At 46.8% G+C, this 21,246-nt stretch overlaps 2 protein-coding genes across 2 annotated transcripts in view; one reads left to right on the top strand and one right to left on the bottom strand.

The window, feature by feature from the left end:
- LOC120909614 (zinc finger protein OZF-like) overlaps positions 1-21,246 on the top strand; it is a 713,034-nt gene that overhangs the window by 656,673 nt on the left and 35,115 nt on the right. The window lies entirely within an intron of this gene.
- Positions 2,796-21,246, bottom strand: part of LOC120909605 (zinc finger protein 585A-like) — a 167,801-nt gene continuing 149,350 nt past the window's right edge. Inside the window, exons 7-8 of the mRNA XM_040321359.1 lie at positions 5,327-6,567; positions 2,796-3,180 (exon numbers count right to left, since the gene is read on the bottom strand). Coding sequence (XP_040177293.1) covers positions 3,147-3,180; positions 5,327-6,567 — 1,275 coding nt within the window. The 3' untranslated portion in view covers positions 2,796-3,146. The remainder of the gene's footprint in view (positions 3,181-5,326; positions 6,568-21,246) is intronic.

The following is a 21,246-nucleotide window of genomic DNA, read 5'->3' as shown; positions in this document are numbered from 1 at the left end:
GGTTTAGGAGGGTGTCTATGGGAATGTTTGACCATTCTTCCAGAACCGCATTTGTAAAGTTCAGGCACTGATGTTGGACAAGAAGGCCTGGCTCGCAATCTCCGCTCTAATCTGAAAGGGTGGAGGTCAGGACCAGTCAAGTTCCTCCACCCCTAAATCGCTCATCCATGTTTTAATGGACCTTGCTTTGTGCACTGGTCCAAATCATTTGGTGGAAGGGGATTATGGTGTGGGGTTGTTTTTCAGGGCCACACTGACTAATGAGTTTTAAAGTGGCAGTTCCTGGTAGCTTTGTTCTGTTTGTAAACAAAGAGTCGGGATTCCCTTCATCTATACCAGTCCCTTATCCAAGACCCCCTACACCCCAAAATAATGTGAGGTGCCCTCATAATCCAGGCTTGGTATGGATTTTTTTGGGGAACATCCTCCGGGAATCCTTCCAGGCGTCCCCTCCGTACCTGTGCGATGCTCCTCTCTGTACACCGGATCGGTTCAATGCTCCTCAGTCTGTACACGGGTTCAATGCAATGCTCCCCTCTGAGTCGCTCTGTCATTCTTCTCCTGTTCAGCTGACAGGAGAAAGGAGGGGGGGCGAGAAGGGGAGATACTATGCAGATCTCCTCTCCCTGTCACAGCACCGCCGCCAAGCTGATCACCACTTTGCAGATGGTAGGGAGGCTGATTGCAATCGCTACATCTGCTTCCTGGTCCATAGCAATGATGCTTGATTTAGATGTAATCTCCTGCCTGCGGGAGCCGGGAGAAGGCGCAAGTGATTTTTTTTGTGCGGGGGGGGGGGCGGCCGGCTGCCGCCCCCCCCCCCCCCCAAAGTGCCACCCTAGGCCTGGGCCTTGTCGGCCTAGGCCAAAATACATCTCTGATATCAGGGTGTGCTTCTTCCCCACATGTCCAGCAACATTCACATACAAGACATTTCCCGCACTCACTGTTGTGCTTTTTTAAGGTCATTTTTACCCGCACAGTAATTTATTTTGAATTCTTTTCCAATGAAGATATTTTTTAAATACAAGTCAATCTATATGACATAGTCTATAATATGAAACTTATTCACGGAGACGTATGATCATACAAAATAGCTAATTTATTGGTAGACAAAATATGAATATTTACATGAAATTAAAATACCAATTGCGTTACATGAACGACTTGAAAATCAATAAAATACCCCCAAAATGGGCATACGGTACACCTGACATTTGTGCAATGGTAGGTTGTCATTATGGTTACAATAACTTTATGTTAATGACAATGAAACAAAAGCATCTATTTCACACGTCCAACCGTTACTATACTGCAGGTAAGTAAGTGGTTACCAATGTGAAATATATTGGACGTTTGTTTTGTCAGTAAAATTGGAACTATGTAAAAATAAAAGATAATGAAAAATTGTACTCTTTAAGCAAAATGTACCAGTTATTGATTATGGGAACAAACCATAACTACAAGATATTCAATACTTCAACATTTCTAGGGAACAACAATAGATTTTAGATAAAATCAAAAATGGCATAATTACCGATTCCAAAATGACTATTTCCTACTGGCAAGTGACCAGAGCTAAAATGGTTGCAGTCTTTCTATGTATCTTCATTGGATAAGGATATGTCTTCATGCATCGTCCTAGCGTGCCCCTCCCCATTGGAGTCAGTCCTCCCTGCATCATACTTCAGTCATTGCTTCATTCCTGCTTTTCATGGGTCATCCTATTGATGGGGTCTATCTTCTTTCTTGATCTTCTTCCTTATGGGTCTCCCTCTCTAATTTCCTTCCCTCATTATATATCGATCAGGACAATAGGACTATAAAGATTATACCCAGTTCTGCCCATTCGATACCTGTCCTTAACTCATAGGCTCGTGGCCTATATGGGAGTTCCTGTCAAGACGTCTCTGGTTTCTATTGGCTGACAACTTAGGCCCTGATTCAGAAAGCACTTACGCCGACGTATCTACTTATACGCCGCGTAACTGCACGGATGCGCCGTCGTATCTCTGCGCCTGATTCTGCAAGTAAGATACGCCTGAAATTTGGCTTCCTCCGACCGACGTTACTTTCCTACGCCGCCGTATCTGGGGCGCATATTTACGCTGGCCGCAAAGGGGCCCTTTCCATTGATTTACGCGTCGAATATGTAAATGACCTAGATACGCCGATTCACGAACGTACTTGCGCCCGTCGCAGTAATATAAGCCGTTTACGTAAGGCGTACGTCCGGCGTAAAGTTATTCCACCATATAGGAGGCGCAACACATGCAAAGGTATGGACGACAGAACAGCCGTCGTTTACGTAAGTCGTGCGTGAATGGGGCTGGGCATAGGTTACGTTCACGTCGTTGGCATTGAGCCGCCGTATCTTAGGGAGTATATTCAAAGTGAATCTGAGCATGCGCCGTTCGTTTAGCCCTTCATTTGCATGGGGTCATGCTTCATTTAAATGGATCACGCCCACTTCCTTCCTACTTTGAATTAGGCGGGCTTACACCGACCAATTTAAGGTACGCCGGCGCAACGTAGGGAGCAAGTGCTTTGTGAATACTGTTCTTGCCTCTCTCTGTTAGTCGGCGTAGCGCATATGAGATGCGCTACGCCTGCACAAATGTACGCCGCTCTACGTGAATCCAGCCCTTAATAATTAACTGTCCCCTGGGCTTTGAGGATCCTTAAGTAATATCACTTTCATCCACCAGGTGTCTCACCTTTATTGTGAGATTATCTATACGTTAATATTATTGGGGAGACTATCTACATATATTTATGTGTATATATATATATAGATATAGATATATCCATATACAACTCTGGCAACTTTATATTATATATGATACAATTATTATATTTTTGATTCCTACATAACATGTTTCTATATTCCTTTATAAACGTATACTTCCCAAAAACAGTCTTTCCAACCATCCATAGGTTTATATCTCGCAGTCAATGCAAAATAATTATCAATGTGGATACATGAATCATTTTCATATGTGTTTGATGAATATGTGTTACGGGTTAATTCACATTTTTATAATCACAATTTGATATCTTTCATAATGTTGGTTAGCTTCTTTAAAACACTTCTATTTAAACTCATATTTCTCATATATTTCCTTTCTTCTAACAAAGTTCTCAAATCAACAGATGCAATGATCATCTTTTTCCTCTGTCCTAAGATGTTATTGATAATCTAAACATTATTTTTCACTTATTTCATGTCAACATATATTCTTTTAATACCATGTGTACTCCGAAATATCTCTGACTTGTATCATATTATGGGCCAGATTCAGAGAGACTTACGACGGCGTATCAGTAGATACGACCGACGCAAGTCTCCTACGCCATCGTATCTTGGTTGCATATTTACGCTGGCTGCTAGGGGCGTTCACGTTGATTTACGCGTCGAATATGTAAATGAGCAAGATACACTAATTCACGAACGTACGTACACCCGTCGCAGTAAGCTACGCCGTTTACGTGAGACATACGCCGGCGTAAAGATAAAACACCTCTCTAGGTGGCGCATCCCATGCAAGGTATGGACGTCGGAAGTGCCGTCGGATTTTACGCAAGTCGTACGTGAATGGGGCTGGGGTTCACGTCGTACGAATTGAGCCGACGCCGTATCGTAGGGAGTATTTGCGACGCGATTCTGAGCATGCGCGCGCATGCACCGTACGAATGGCCCTTCATTTACATGGGGTCACGGTTAATTTAAATGTAGCACGCCCACTACGAATTAGGCGGGGTTACGCCGGCCCATTTTCGCTACGCCGACGTAACTTACGGAGAGAGAGAGACTTGTAAAGCGCAACACATGCGAACTGAATCGCCTCTGGGCGCTGTATCCATTTCATGGGTAAGGAACCCCTTGACCTCAGAAGAGATGGGTTTTAATCTTTCTCCTGAAGGCCAAGTGGTCTGACTCCAGTCGGATGGTGGTTGGTAATGCATTCCACAGGCGAGGTCCCTGGACTGCAAATCTTCGATCTCCTTTGGACTTGTATCTGGCCTTGGGTATCTGGAGGAGGTTTTGATTGGTGGATCGCAGAATGCGATTGGGGTTATGGGCTTTTATTTTTTCGCATAGATATTGGGGGGCGTTGCCTTGAATACACTTATGTATTAGGCAGAGTGCCTTGAAAGTGATTCTGTCTTTTACTGGCAACGAATGAAGGGATCTCAGTGAAGGTGAGATTGATTCCCATGGTTTTTTCCCAGTCACTAGTCGAGCGGCCATATTTTGAACGACTTGCAGACAAGTGATTTGGTATTTGGGGAGTCCTAGATAGAGGGCATTTGCGTAGTCGAGTCTGGAATTGATGATTGTTCCCACCACGACTGCAATGTCCTCTTTCGGGATAAAGGGCGTGAGTCTGCGTAGTAGGCGCAGCAGATGGTGGGATCCGCTGACTACTGACCCTATTTGTGCATCCATTGTCATGTAGGTATCGAAAATGACTCCGAGACTTTTGACTTTGGTGCTAGGGGTGATAGTTTTACCCAGAATGGGTGGGGGAGTCCATGTTGACGCGGGGCGATTTTTCCGGTTAGCGTGAAACAGGAGAAGTTCTGTTTTCGAACCATTGAGTTTAAGATAACTTTTTGTCAAGTTGTCACGGAGCAAGTGCTTTGTGAACACTGGCCTTGCCTCACTATGTTACGTTGGCGTAGTGCAAATGGGATGCACTACGCCGGCCAAAATATACGCCGATCTCTCTGAATCCGGGCCTATATGTTCATATCAGGGATAGATGCGCGTATTCGTCCTTGGTGTGTAATGAACTGGGTTCTTCTGCTATTGTCTAAAAGACAGCTGAGACAATACTGACTGCTTTCCTTAGGGCAATCTTATTCTCTGATACAATGGGAATTATTTACTTCCATGTGATAATAACCCAGTTAGCTATCTGTAGAACTTTTCCTATGGCAGGATTTATAACCAACAATGATAGTAAACATCTTCTTGTTAGTAAACCAAAGCTGGGACAACATTTCTTTGTTCTGTGACGAGAACAGTCATTGTTTCAAACTTTCACCCAAGCTTGTAAAAGTTATAGATGGCTAATTCAATTGTTAATGTCTTGTACACTTGTCAAACATTTTTTTTTTCTTTTTGAAAGGTGCCTAAAAGGACTCATAGTTCATCTAAGCGAATCTCACAAATATGTTCCAGTAAATATTAAATTCTTCTTTTTCCGGGAAAATCTACAACATCACTAATACACCTCGAGGGGTTGTGTGGGACTCCTGATGTACAGGAAGACAGGACTTCAGTGAGGAACATTTCCCTCACTCAGGACAGGAATACGGCTTCTCCCCCGTGTGTGATCTCTGATGTTTGGAAAGGTTGGATTTCCGTAAAAAACATTTTCCGCACTCAGGACAGGCATACGGCTTTTCCCCCGTGTGAGATCTCTGATGTGTGGAAAGATTGGTCTTCATTGAAAAACATTTCCCACACTCAGGACAGGAATACGGCTTCTCCCCCGTGTGAGATCTCCGATGTGTGGAAAGATTGGACTTCTTTGAAAAACATTTCCCGCACTCAGAACAGGAAAAAGGCTTCTCCCCCGTGTGAGATCTCTGATGTGTGGAAAGACTGGACTTCTCTAAAAAACATTTCCCACACTCAGAACAGGAAAAAGGCTTCTCCCCCGTGTGAGATCTCTGATGTGTGGAAAGACTGGACTTCTTTGAAAAACATTTCCCGCACTCAGAACAGGAAAAAGGCTTCTCCCCCGTGTGAGATCTCTGATGTGTGGAAAGACTGGACTTCCCAAAAAAACATTTCCCACACTCAGAACAGGAAAAAGGCTTCTCCCCCGTGTGAGATCTCCGATGTGTGGAAAGACTGGACTTCTGTGAAAAACATTTTCCGCACTCAGAACAGGAAAAAGGCTTCTCCCCCGTGTGAGATCTCAGATGTGTGGAAAGACTGGACTTCATTGAAAAACATTTCCCGCACTCAGAACAGGAAAAAGGCTTCTCCCCCGTGTGAGATCTCTGATGTGTGGAAAGACTGGACTTCTCTAAAAAACATTTCCCACACTCAGAACAGGAAAAAGGCTTCTCCCCCGCGTGAGATCTCCGATGTGTGGAAAGACTGGACTTCTGTGAAAAACATTTCCCACACTCAGAACAGGAAAAAGGCATCTCCCCCGTGTGAGATCTCTGATGTGCGGAAAGATGGGACTTATCTGAAAAACATTTTCCACACTCAGAACAGGAAAAAGGCTTCTCCCCCGTGTGTGATCTCTGATGTGTGGAAAGACTGGACTTCTGTGAAAAACATTTCCCACACTCAGAACAGGAAAAAGACTTCTCCCCCGTGTGTGATCTCTGATGTCTGGAAAGCTGGAAGTTCATTGAAAAACATTTTCCACACTCAGAACAGGAAAAAGGCTTCTCCCCCGAGTGTGATCTCTGATGTCTGGAAAGCTGGAAGTTCATTGAAAAACATTTTCCGCACTCAGAACAGGAAAAAGGCTTCTCCCCCGTGTGTGATCTCTGATGTCTGGAAAGATTGGACTTCATTGAAAAACATTTCCCGCACTCAGGACAGGAATATGGCTTCTCAACTGTGTGAGATTTTTTATGCTGATTAAGATTGCTTTTGGAACTGAAACAATTCCTGTACTCGGGACAGAACAACCTCTCAGCTGTTGCAAGGACAGCACCATCCCGCACAGTCTGAGGTTCCTCAGTATAAGAGGAATACGATGGTCCGGCACCGTCCCGCACAGTCTGAGGTTCCTCAGGATAAGAGGAATACGATGGTCCATCTACACTGTGTGGTGCCGGATGGACATTTGAGGTAGTCGGGTTTTCTCCTGGACTATACTGTGTGATGTCCTCATCTTCTACTTTACAGTCTGGAGACAAAGTGAGACAATCCTCTGAGGTTTTCCTCATCTCCCATCCATCTACTAAAATAGAAATACAAAGATTATTACTAGACATGAGCTGATTGGTTCCCCTAAACCAGGACTCTGCCCACATCAAGCAGCTTTGTCTCTGAGGATCTTACCTCAAGGTAACTAGTAAATGGGTCCTCTGATCTCCTACCAGAAAATGTATTTATGGACCTTAGTCAGAGAGTGAGGAAACAACGAGAACTGTATTTTATAGTAGGGACAGTGATGAGGGGATTATAGGACGAGGGTCAGGAGTATGTAATGAACAACATAGAGTATATAGTGCAGGGGTCAGGAGTATGTAATGTACAACATAGAGTATATAGTGCAGGGGTCAGGAGTATGTAATGTACAACATAGAGTATATAGTGCAGGGGTCAGGAGTATGTAATGAACATGTAGCACCCTGGTGTTTAGGAAGGGTGTCTAATAAATTGATTTCACCAGGTGGTAGTTATCCTTGCTTATTGTTAGGAGATCTACGGATTCCTCTCTAAATTTGGATGGCTGCACCTTTTCTCTTCTGTCACTAGGTGGCACTAGATAGACAAGGGTGTAGCAAGGTCGGATAATGAATGGATGGGGTGTCTCAGCCAATTGGCAGGGGTTTCTTTGGTCCCTTGGCCTGCTGGGAGAGCCTATTTATTTGGGTGGAGTCAGGTGATCAGGGTTCTGTGCCATCTGGACAGTTGTCTGGGTGGACATGTGTTATGTTGCCCGGGTTGCTAGGCCGGAAGCCGGAGGCCTATCCAGGAGCAAGAGAAGCAGTGCAGGTTTAGGACTGCAGGATTGGATTCCAACCGAGAGTAAAGGTTCAGCCGAACGGGGAATCAGTTGTGGTCGGAGGTAGAGGGGAAGCTGTCGCCACTAAGGGACCATCCACCTTGTTACTGGAGACTACATTTAGTAAGCTGGAGCCAGAACCAGAGCAATCTTCTCACCAGCCTGGGACAGTGAAGAAGTGGGAAAGGGCCCGCGTGAATGGAACTGGAAGATAAATGAGACACTTTTAAAAGATCCAGAATACGAGAATCCGATAGCTCAAGAACTGGATGCCTTTTTTTCGATTAATGATTCAGATGAAATAATGCCACTATGTATATGGGAGGCACACAAGTGCTATCTGAGAGGAGTGTTCATATCTCTAGGAGCACACAGAAAACGCTCTCTGAGCGCTAAACTAGACACCCTGCTGGGAGAGATTCGCTTGCTCGAGACGGCGCATAAGAAATCACAGACACCTCAGATTGAGGAAAAATTGGTGGGTCTGCGAGATAAATAAAATTTGATGTTAATGGATAAAGCAAAAGCAAAATTGAGCCGATATAAACGGGCATATTACAAATATGGAAACAAGCCCAGCAGGATGTTGGCAAACGCGCTCAGAGAGACGAGAGCACGGAACCATATAGAAAAAAATTAAAACTCAAGGAGATATTGTGGTTAGCTCCTCTCAGTCAATTGCGGAGGCATTCAGAAATTATTATTCTAGTCTTTATCAGTTAGATAGCCATCAATCAGGTTCAGGAACTCCCAGTAGAGAAGAGAGGATAAAGGAATATCTATTGGCCTCAGGAATGCCCAGGATATCTGAAGAAAGTGCAGGGAATATAGATGGCCCAATTACAACAGAGGAATTCCTAGAGGCCCTTAAATCAATGAAACCGGGTAAGGCCCCTGGCCCTGACGGGTATACATTACTTTACTATAAGACCTTTGCTGAAAAACTGCCACCCAAATTTCTGGCGACCTTTAATGCGATTCGAAATGGACATACGATGCCTGCGGAAACATTAATGGCCCACATAGCGGTAATTCCTAAGGAGGAAAAGGATCCTGCTCAATGTGCTATCTATCGCATTATTAAACGTTGATTTGAAAATTCTGACGAAAATACTGGCCAATAGATTACTGACTTATATTCCCTCCTTGATACACCCGGATCAAGTAGGGTTTACCCCGGGTAGAGAGGGTAGAGAAAATACGCAAAGAGTCTTAAGCGCCATCTATCTCAGTATCATCAACACCCATTAGTTCTCATATCCGCAGACGCGGAAAAAGCTTTTGACAGAGTAGACTGGGGATTTTTAAGAGCTACGCTACAACATATAGGACTGGGGAGGGGGATGCAGAATTGGATTACAAGCTTATACTCTGGCCCTACGGCAAGGGTAAAGATAAATGATATAAAGTCAGAACCCTTTCCTATTCGGAACGGAACACGGCAAGGATGTCCACTTTCTCCGATCATTGTTATTCTCACCCTGGAACCGTTTCTGAGATCTATCCGGGCAAATACAGATATCAGAGGTATCTTAACCAAGGGAGATGAATATAAAGTAGCGGCATATGCCGACGACCTTTTATTCTCTATAACCACCCCAGAAATATCCTTACCATGTCTTTTAGCGGAAATAAAAAGATATGAGGATCTGTCCAATTTTAAAGTGAACTACAATAAGTCAGAGGCCATGGGCGTAGAGGTGAACACCCGTACACAGCAGCAATTAGCAGCTAATTTCTCCTTTAGTTGGACAGGCTCCCATGTATGCTACCTGGGGACTAAGATACCAAACAAATTAAATAGAGTTTTTGGGCTAGATTCAGATAGCCCGGCGTAATTTTCTGCAGAGCGTAACGTATCTCAGATACGTTACGCCGCCGTAACTTATGGCGCAAGTTCCGTATTCATAAAGAATTGCGCCCTAAGTTACGGCAGCATAGCGTATGTGGTCCGGCGTAAGCTCGCCTAATTCAAATGTGGATGATGTGGCCGTGTTTAATTTAAATTTAGTGTGACCCCACGTATTTGACGTTCGTGAAAGAATCCCAGTGCGCATGCTCGAAATTACGCCGAAAATCGTCAATGCTTTAGACGTGAACGTAACTTACGTACAGCCCTATTCGCAAACGACCTAAAATTTTCAAAATTCGACGCGGGAACGATGTCCATACTTAACATAGGATACGCCTCATATAGCAGGGGTAACTTTACGCCGGAAAAAGCCTAACGTAAACGACGTAAAAAAATTCGCCGGGCGGACGTACGTTTCTGAATCGGCGTATCTACCTAATTAGCATATTCCTCACGTAAATCGACAGAAGCGGCACCTAGCGGCCAGCGTAAATATGCAACTAAGATACGACGGCGTAAGAGACTTACGCGAGTCGGATCTTAGCCTAATTTTGGCGTATCTTGCTTTCTGAATACAGAAAGAAGATACGCCGGCGCAGTTTTGAATTTATGCGGCGTATCAATAGATACGCCGACGTAAATTCTTTCTGAATCTAGCCCTTTGAATTGAACTTTGTACCCCTGATAAAACAAATTAAATTAGATTTGCAACGGTGGGATAAAGAGATCTTTACATGGTTTGGTAGAATTAATATAATAAAAATGAACGTAATGCCAAGACTACTGTACCTGTTATAGACCTTACCTATAAAACTCCCGCTGGGGTTTTTGAGAGATCTGAGATTTAGATTTATTAGGTTTATTTGGGCAGGAAAATCTGCCAGAGTGCGTAGAGACATACTGGGCCGGATTCAGATAGAGATACGACGGCGTATCTCCTGATACACCGTCGTATCTCTGAGTTCCGACGGTCGGATCTATGCGCCTGATTCATAGAATCAGGTTCCGCATAGATCTCCCTAAGATCCGACAGGTGTAAGTGACTTACACCGTCGGATCTTAGGCTGCAATCTCCCGCTGGCCGCTAGGTGACGTTTCGTTTTTTGTACGCAACGAATATGCAAATGAGGAGTTCCGCCGATTCAGAAACGAATGACCGCTGGTCGCTTTTTTTTTTTACGCCGCTTGCGTTCGGCTTTTTCCGGCGTATAGTTACCCCTGCTATGTGAGGGGTATCCTATGTTAAGTATGGCCGTCGTTCCCGCGCCGAGTTTTGAATTTTTACATTGTTTGCGCAAGTCGATTCAGAATACGGCCGGACGCAAGTTACGCTCACGCCGAAACCAATGACGTCCTAGCGACGTCATTTGGAGCAATGCACGCTGCACAACATAGAGTATATAGTGCAGGGGTCAGGAGTATAATGTACAACATAGAGTATATAGTGATGGGTTAGGACTCATGATATTGGTATTCAGTAATCAGTGGTGGATGAAATGATTACTGGAGACAAGTTGCAGAGATCCCACACCGCTGCCTCCCATCTCCTGAGACTGCACTCAGTGACTTGGGTCTGAGACTATACAGACATATCCCTCCACCCGGCACAGCCAGCAAATAACAGAGCAAGTAACCCCGGGAGAATTTTTCTGTCAGAGATCTCACTAGACCCGGGCATGGGGCAGAAGACCCAAGGTACATACCCCAGGTGTCTAGGTCAAGCAAACCCTATGGTGAAAATCAACATTTTATTGCCAGCTGAACCCCAGAATCTCCATAAATCCATCCTAGAGACATAAATTGTGTCTGCAGCACAGAGAAAGAAGATTATCCGAGAGAAATACAGGAATACAGGACGGGGAACACAGCTCAGGAAAGTGACCAGGGGATTACAGGCTGATATCACCCAGTCCCCGCCCTACTCTGGACCAATCAGTGAGCAGTATGGGTGGAGGAATGGATTTAGTGTTAATGACCCACCTGTGCTGATCTCTGTAGGAGTGTCCTCCTCTATAAATGTCCCCGTTATTCCATCCTCCTCCATAGACTGCTGATCATCCCTCACATACGTCTCTTCTTCTTCTGATTTCACCTCAACTTTTATATCGATTGGATCTCCACTCTAAACCAAGAGAATGAGAGAGAATATCATCTGTAAGATATAAACTTACATACAAAATCCACACATCATCTCCACCAGTCCATGTTCTAGATCAGGGATCCTCACACTACGGCCCTCCAGCTGTTGCGGAACTACACATCCCATGAGGCATTGTAAAACTCTGACATTCACAGACATGACTAGGCATGATGGGAATTGTAGTTCCTAAACAACTGGAGGGCCGTAGTTTGAAGACCCATGTTCTAGATGCTCCGTCCCACCGACCTTGCAATATTGAGGGATGGTGTGACCTTCCTGTGTGGAATCCCGGGAATACAGAGGACGGGGACATCTCTCTGGGGGGTTCCTGGTATTAGGTGGCTCCATCATATCCTTGTGTCCTTCTGATAACTCCTCCATCACTCCATACTCCTCATCCTCCTCTTTATATTCTTCTTTAACATCAATATTATCATCCCCGAGGTTTCCACTCTGAATATATAATAAAACATTCATTATAATAAACATCTTTGTGTATAAATCATAACCACCAATAATTGTTCCTCATCTACCTGATGATGGTGGGGGATGGTGTGTTCTTCCTCCATCACCCCATCCTCATCATCCTCCTCCTTTATCTCTTCTTTAACCTCAACTTTAGAATCTCTCAGGTTTCCACTCTGAATATAGAATAAAAATGACATCAATGGTAACAATGCAGATAATGTACAGATCCTAATGATACTATCAGTGATTGTTCCTCATCTACCTGATGATGGTGGGGGATGGTGTGACCTTCCTGTGTGGAATCCCGGGAATACAGAGGACGGGGACATCTCTCTGGTGGGTTCCCATTACTGGATCCATCTGTAGGAAACACACACACTGACTGAATACATTGTTTCTATGTGTTTATCAGATGATGGGGGATCTAGGTGGAGCCTCCGTACTGCTCTCTCCTTTACAATAAAGTCTCCTCTTACCCGGTGATGTGAGGGGCGGCTGATTCTCCATCATGACGTCCTTGTAGAGATCCTTGTGTCCTTCTAAAGACTCCCACTCCTCCATGGAGAAATAGACAGTGACATCCTGACACCTTCTAGGAACCTGACACACACAATGATACAGTCACCATCCAGACACAATCCTTGTGTTGAACCTTCACAGACATCAGGAATAGTTTTTTCCCTCCTCCATAAAGATTATAAAATCAAACACACGTATCATCCTCTAAAAAAACAAAAAAAAAACAACAACCCGTATTATCTGTTAGTATAAACTGAAATGAAGAGAATGTTCCGGCCCTGTAAGTGGGGAAATGTTCTGCCCCTGAATGGGTTAATCTAGGTTTCCACACTATATATGTGTGTATCATCATCTGCTGGAGTTAAAAGACGTCACAGTGACTATGGAGGAAGAGGACGGACATGACGGGGTTACTGGGTGTAAATAGAAAATAATATCTTATTACCTCATCTGCTGCCACTTCTAGCAATGTCTGCTCTCTATTTCATCCCGACTCACCTCTCACCCGGAACTTCCTGTCTGTCCCTGACATCATTTCCTGTCTTCCATAGAGACGTCTTCTCTCTATGGTAGAAGTGAGATCACCATCTTGTGGAGATCAGAGGAACTGCAGCTCAGAGAAACGTCTCATAGTGTGAACACGGCCTTGTGCTGTGTGTGTATGTACTGTACAGAGGCGGCTCTCTAATTAGGCAAGTTAGGTGGTCGCCTACAGGGGCCTTGTGGCCACCTAATTTGCCTACCATATGTGTGGGAGAAATTGTCCCCTGGTTGGTGACCCCGGGCTGGAGGAAATTCCTGGGCCGAATGTCCTAACAAGAACTGCCTTCCCCCAAGCTCCCCTTTCACTCACTGCCCCGCCCACCACACACTCTGCCAATCAGATGTTACACCACAACAGGGCTCTGCAGCCCTGTATCCAATGAGGGCTCTGCTGACATCTTCCTTCTCACCCACCGTGTGTGCCTGACACTCTGTACTGTGTATGCAGCGAGTGCTCAGAGGGGCATGAAGATGCCGGGAGGAGACCAGAGATGACAGGGGTGGTGTGCCTAGGACTGGACACAGGTGAATGTCTGTATAGTTTCTGACCATCTCCTGTATTATGGAGTCAAGAGTGGGAGTGCTGCCAGGACAGGGGTCACAGGAGGAGTCAGACGTGTGTGGACTGTGGAGAGAAGAATATAGGAGCCACCAAACTGAAGTCCAGAGAGGTCCATCTGACTGAGCCCTGCACGGTGCACCTGAGGGGAGGCCAGATGGAGGGGGATCAGTGATGTAAGGGTGGAGTGAATACAGTAAGGAAAGGGAGCATTGCTATAAAGGTTCCCCCTTATATCAGTAACCCCCCTGTCCTTAATGCATTAACTCTGGGTGCATCTGAGGGTACCTCACATCCTAGGAGGGACCAACCCATGGGCACCTCATTTAAAGACAAGATTTGGATATTGTCATCGGGATTGGAGCCGGGGACGATACATCTACCAGGACTGGGTCGTGTTGAAGAGCCCCGGAAAGGAAGACCAGACCTTCACGGTGAAGTCTATTACTCCCTGTATAATCAGTCACAGTCTAGCAGGCAGTGAGGCAGCACACGCTCCAGCACGCTCTCCAACGAGTCTGCTCTCACTTCTCTCAGGGCTTCCCAGACAGGCAGGGTTCTCCAACTCCCTGCCACAGGACCAGAGGACAGCGCTTCTCCTCTCCCCCCCCCCCCTTAGCCGCCAGTTTCACCTCCTGGGAGCATGTCAAGGTAAGCCCCTGACATTCAGGGCTATTCCAGGGCATCCTTTCCACCTCTCCTGGAACTGTTCGCGGCTGTCCTTTTCAGGACAAGCCGTGGCGGCGCAGGCCTAAACATAGTAAGTAAACAGCTTTCTCTACCCGCCAACCCACCATCAGCCCCAGCCAGCCATCTCCATCCACAACCCCAGCCCAACCTTGTGGGTAGTTTCGCGGCGGCCGCGTTTAGGAAAGTCCGCGGCTTCAGCCGCGGCCTAGCGGCGCGCCGCACACACAGCCTATCAACCCCCCCTCAAACTTCACCATACCCCGCGGCCCCAGAAGGATTCCCAATAGCTTCCCAGTATCTCCCTTGTATCTCTTCTCCGCAGGCTCTGCAGACCCCCCAGACACACAGTCCCTGGCTTGGGCCTGATCACTGCTGTTGGCCATCTTAGTACACCCAGGCTTTGAGACACGATTTGAGACACTTTGGACACAGCTTCTCCTGTCTTCAAAGGCTGGAGTCTGAAAGAGTGACTCTCCCCCAGGGCTAGAACTGGATCCAGTAGTAATCGGCGCACGTACCTAGTAGTAGGACGTGTGGCTCCTGGATGTAGACAGGTAGGGTTCTCCTCCCCTCCAGCCTCCCCGCGCCCTAAGTGGCCCCCCACACCCCCCACCAGAAACCCCAAAAACCGGACACAAATCCCCCCATCGCCCGTCCTCCCCTTCGAGGTCACCACCACGGTTCTCTGCAGCATTTTGATCCAGGGCCACGTCCGATCGCCCCTAGGGGGTCAGGAAGGAATTTTTCCCCCTGCCACGACACATTGGCTTAGTACGGACAGGGGTTTTTCGCCTTCCTCTGGATCAAAAAAACAACAAAAACAGGGAGTTAGGATTCTGTGAATCGTCACTCCCAGCACTACTGCAAGGCCCCCCTCCCACCCCTTATTAGGCATCGGCCCCCAGTGCGTCAGCGACTATGACCATACTGAGGTACTCGGCAGCAACTATTTGGGGACTAAAGTCATTGGCCTCAATATTGCCGGCCGCCATCAAAAAAACCTTAAGCACTGAACGACTGTTTAGAATCGATCGACGATCAACAGTCAAACACTACACCTGCCCAGCCAAACCAAAGCCCTTATCATGCGCTCTGGTCAATACAAGATCAGCAGTAAGACACCAAATAGAAATTCATGATCTCATCCTACAATGCGATTTAGACTGCCTCTTTATTACTGAAAGCTGGCTCACAGCTGACTGTAACACTATTCTCGACGAACTGGTGCCAGAGAACTATCGCATAATAACAGAAAACAGAGTGGGGCAAAGAGGAGGAGGCCTGGCAGTGATCCACAAGAGTTACCTCTCGATCACTAAACCAGTCCTTCAAAACACACTTCCATTCATGGAAACCCTCTCCCTACAATTACAAACAAATCCCCAGGAGACCGTCCATATCCTACTCTGCTATAGACCACCAGGTCCAAAATCACAGCTTCTCACTTCATTGACAGAGTTTCTGTCCTCTTATACACTAAACAGCAAACATTAATTGCTGCTTGGGGATCTCAACCTTTGGGCCAACGCCTCACAGGATCCCGTAGCCGTCGTCTGCATTGACCACTTGGAAGGACTAGGTCTGCAGCAACTAGTATGTGGGCCCACACATGCTTCCGGTCACACGCTTGATCTTATTTTCAGACAAGATCTGGAAGTAAAAATTCTGGAAAATGCGCGGTTACCATGGACAGACCACCACGTAATCAAATTCATGGTTACCAAAAATACCCCTTTAACAACAACGCCAAAAACAGTGTCAATACACTGGACGAGATCTCAGAAGAAGCTCCATTCAGAGCTCTTCAAAACAATACTAGGAAATAAAATAAAAAAAATCCATTCACATCAATCAGCCACAGAAACCCTGGATGCCATTAACACAGCTCTACTGCAGTCAGCCGACTTGGTAGCGCCCAAACGTAAAACTTGCATCCGGAAACACAACTCCAGTTGGTTTAACGACCAGCTGTCGTCTCTTAAGCAAGAACGTAGAAGAGCGGAAGCAGGTTGGAAAAGAAGCACTACAGACAAAAACCACGCCTTCTACAAGGAAACAACAAAAAAATACCACAAAGAAATTTTCCAAGCCAAAAAAAATCATTTCTCCAATACCATCACCAATGCCCTAAACCGTCCCCGCGAACTCTTCAAGTTGGTCAGTCAGACCATGAACCCAGCTTGTCTTGAAGCCCCCAATTCTGATACCCAAGAATTTTGCAATGAATTATCGGATCATTTCGTTAACAACATCGAAAGGATCCGTGAAAGCATTCAGCAAAACAGTACCCCTCTCAATCCCCCCTCAGTCGCACGCCCAATCCCCACAGGAATCAGGCCCAATCAACAAGGTTTACTCTAAAACCCATCTCCCTCGAGGCCACTAAAAATATCATCAGCACTCTGCGAAATAGCGCAGCGCCTAACGATATTTTCCCCACCAAACTGCTAAAGGAATGTGCCGATATTTTGGCACCACCCATCAAGCAGTTGATTAACCAGTCTTTCAGGGAAAGAAGACATAGCAGTCGTGGTGGGAACAATTGTTAACTCCAGGCTGGACTATGCAAATGCCCTCTACCTCGGAACTCCCAAAGTACCAAATCACTCGTCTGCAGGTCGTTCAGAATATGGCCGCGCGACTGGTGACTGGGAAAGAAACATGGGAATCAATCTCCCCATCACTGAGAAGCCTTCACTGGCCTTGAAAAAGTATTCATACCCCTTGAAAATGTTACACATTTTGTCATGTTGCAACCAAAAACGTAAATGTATTATGTGATAGACCAGGGGTCTCCAAACTTTCTAAACAAAGGGCCAGATTATTGTCCTCCAGACCTCAAGGGGGCCGGACTGTGGCCATCAGGAGTACAAAATCCCCCATCATTATTGTCATTGGACCCCATCATAGGTGTCACTGGGAGGAATTCTGCCCCGTCACTGGGAGGAATTCTGCCCCATCATTGGGATCATTTGGAGGAATTCTCCCCCATCATTGGTGCTAATGAAAAAAAAAGCACCCCAAGGGCCGGATAAAATCAAGCAAAGGGCACAGAGAGGGGGCAATCTCAGGCACAGAGAGGGGGCAATCTCAGGCACAGAGAGGGGGCAAGCTCAGGCACAGTGAGGGGCAAGCTCAGGCACAGTGAGGGGCAAGTGATGGCACAGTCGGGGCATGTAATGTAATGGCACAGTGAGGAATGTAATGGCACAGTGAGGAATGTAATGTAATGGCACAGTGAGATTTGAAAAAGCCCGTTTCTGTCAGCGGTTCTGGCTACCCCTCAGCTTCCAGAAAGACTAGTAAGAAGGGGGTAGTCTTATACAGTGAGTATATCCCAAAACCAAAATTTTTCCTGGAAAATTAGGGGGTCGTCATACGCCCAGTCGTCTTATACGCCGGAAAATATGGTATATGATACAATTATTATATTTTTGATTCCTACATAACATGTTTCTATATTCCTTTATAAACGTATACTTCCCAAAAACAGTCTTTCCAACCATACATAGGTTTATATCTCTCAGTCAATGCAAAATAATTATCAATGTGGATACATGAATCATTTTGATATGTGTTTGATGAATATGTTGTACAGGACACCGGGGGTGGGTCCTGGACGGGTGCTATACGGCACCACTGTTTGGACTATGGTCCATTTAAATAGAGGTAGAAGGTTCAGGGGGTCACCCAAAAGTGGGTGAAAAGTTCCAGGCAGGCGCTAATTCAGAGAGGACTGGCTCGCAGTCTTCTCTATCTTAATAAAGTAGTTTGGGGCCTGGAATTTTGGAGGCTCCAAAGTGTTATTTGGGTGGGATGGAGCCTCCACTCCTAAACCCTGGAAGCCAGCGCACAAGGGGTTAAAATCTCACAGACAACCACCCATTAAAGCAGGAAGTGATGCTGGAGGGAGTGAGTGAGTTGGGAGAGCGCACCTGTGAGGACAAGATGGAAGTCTGCTAGCTGCTCAGAAAGGACCTTTGAGTAGTTTGGAAGTGAAGCTGCGTCTGCAGGGAAGGTCTGGAGGACTTCTTACTAAAAACGTATGTGCCTTTCTTTTGGTTGTTTTTCTGAAGAAAGACTTTTTCCTAATTTATGCTGGAAACAAGCAGGACTTTTGTTGTGACGTTTTGGATGCTGAAGAAAAGCTTTATTTTGTTTTGTTTGGTCACCAATAAAGACCTTTTGCTTTACTGACACGGTTTTACGCACTTGTCTCGCGGAGCTTAAAAACCCCCAAAGTTTACAATTGGTGTCGAATGCGGGCAAAGTGCATTTGCAGGCGCAAAAACCGTTTAAAACTGACATTTAAAGAGACAGTATACTTATGGCATGTCTTGGGTGAAGTCAGCCCAGGCGTTACAAACAGCAGACAAAGGCATGGAGGAGGTCGTTAAGGCTTTGGCACAAGCCACTGTGACCCAGCAGCAAGCGTCAGCAGAGTCAAACCGTCGCCATGAGGAAGCGATGGCTCACCAGCAGCAGGCCCTGGCACAGGCTATAGCTGCGCAGCAGGAAAATACACGGCTGCTATCCGCCCAGTTTACGGCCCAGCAGGAGTCCACTCAAGCACAGGTGGCTGCCTTGCAGGAGGCCGTACAGCAGCTGGCTCAGGGACAAGCGCAAGCGGTCATTGCCGTTAGCAACCCAGTGTCTGTTAGAGCCAGCCATTTCTTGCAGAAGCTAACACCCAGCGATGACGTGGAAGCCTTTCTTACCACCTTTGAAAGGATAGCAGAGAGAGAAGCGTGGCCCCGGGACCAATGGGCCGGCATTATATCGCCTTTTCTCACTGGTGACCCGCAAAAGGCCTATTTTGACCTCCCAGCTGAGCACATCAAAGACTATGAACGTCTAAAAGCTGAAATCCTGGCCTGCCTGGGAGTGACCACAGCTGTCCGGGCTCAGAGGGTGCATCGCTGGCGGTACAAATCGGACCAACCACCCAGGTCCCAGATGCATGAACTAATTCAGTTAGTTAAAAAATGGCTGCAGCCAGAAAAGTTGTCAGGTCCACAAATGGTGGAACGAGTGGTGATGGACCGGTACCTACGGTCCCTACAAGATGACCTACAGCGCTGGGTAAGCCATGGAAACCCTACTAATGCTGACCAGCTGATCGAGCTGGTTGAACGGTATACCGTGGTGGAGGACCTGCTTGGGCCTGCCAAGCGTCGAGAACCCACGCCAAGGACACCCAGACCAGCCACCAACCTGAGGAGAGAAGCCTTGCCAGATGTTGGCGTCCGCAGGTTTACACCATCTGCCCTAGAACCACGGAGGTCGGTTCCTGTACCAAAGATGGGAGACATACAATGTTGGTGATGTCGGTCCTGGGGGCATACCCGGGCACAATGCCCACTGCAGGAGGAGCCTATGGAGTGCGGAACTGGTCGGAGAAGCTCCTTCTATGTGCGAAGTGTGTGTACCACTCATCTTGACCTGGCTGCAGGACGGTTTGAGTGTGAAGTGTGGGTGAACCACCTTCCTGCCAGGGCCCTACTGGACTCCGGTAGCATGGTAACATTAGTACATGCCAGGGTACTTGGGAGGCTTAGACCAGTGACTAAAACTCTTCGGGTGGTATGCATTCATGGGGATACCAAGGAGTACCCCTTGGTTCCGGTGACTGTCTCTTATGGCCATGCCTCAGTTACACAGGAAGTCGGGGTGGTAAACAGTTTAATTCATGACATCATAGTGGGGCGGGACTGTCCACTATTTCTGGAACTATGGAACGAGGTGCAAATGGCACCACCAGGGGAACTGGGGGCACTGGGCCTGGAAGGGACAGGGTCCGAGGGGTCCGGAGCTGAAATACACCCCTCTGATATAGAAATACCTACCATTGATAATGAAGTCGCAGGGAATGCTAATGTGGAGGATAATGCCCCTGACCCAGGTCTTAAACCCGGGTTGATCTCTGAGGGGGGGGGGAGGTCTTCCCATTACAAGTCATGCTGGGGGAGGATGACGAGGAGCTCTCCCCGGTTGAGGAGGATGAATGGGGAAACATCCTCAAGGCCAGTACATCCAGATCTAGATGTGTCCAGAGGTGCATTTGGTACCGCCCAATTACGGGACCCTGCCTTGGTCAATGCTCGAGAGCAGGTTTCTGTTGTTGATGGGGTCCCACAAATGCCAGACGCAGACCAGAGGTTCCCTCACTTTGCGTTGAAGGGGGACTTACTGTATCGAGTGGCTGAGAGCCGAGGGGAAACTATAGAGCAGTTGCTGGTTCCCCAACCGTATAGGCGGATGCTCCTCGATCTAGCCCACAACGATGCACTGGGAGGACACCTGGGGGCGGAGAAAACAGAGGCCAGGATAAACGACCGGTTTTACTGGCCAGGGTTGAAGGCCGAGGTTAAAAGATACTGTGCGTCTTGTCCCATTTGCCAGTTAACCGCCCCAGTGCCACACTATAGAAACCCTCTGGTGCCCTTGCCGATTATCGAAGTCCCGTTTGAACGGATCGCTATGGATCTGGTGGGACCCCTGGTAAAGTCGGCACGGGGCCACCAATACATATTGGTCATCCTAGATTACGCAACTAGGTATCCAGAAGCTGTCCCTTTGAGGAAAGCCTCCTCTAAGGCCATCGCCAGGGAGTTGTTTCAAATGTTTTCACGAACTGGGTTCCCCAAAGAGATCCTGACAGACCAGGGTACCCCTTTTATGTCAAAGGTAATGGCGGACTTGTGCAAATTGTTTCAAATTAAGCAGTTGCGGACGTCTGTCTACCACCCACAGACCGATGGCC

This window comes from Rana temporaria, chromosome 8 (assembly GCF_905171775.1).
Source record: "Rana temporaria chromosome 8, aRanTem1.1, whole genome shotgun sequence".
NCBI classification, from domain to species: domain Eukaryota; kingdom Metazoa; phylum Chordata; class Amphibia; order Anura; family Ranidae; genus Rana; species Rana temporaria.
Note: the sequence above shows the minus strand (reverse complement) of the source record. Positions and strands in the feature narration are given on the sequence as shown.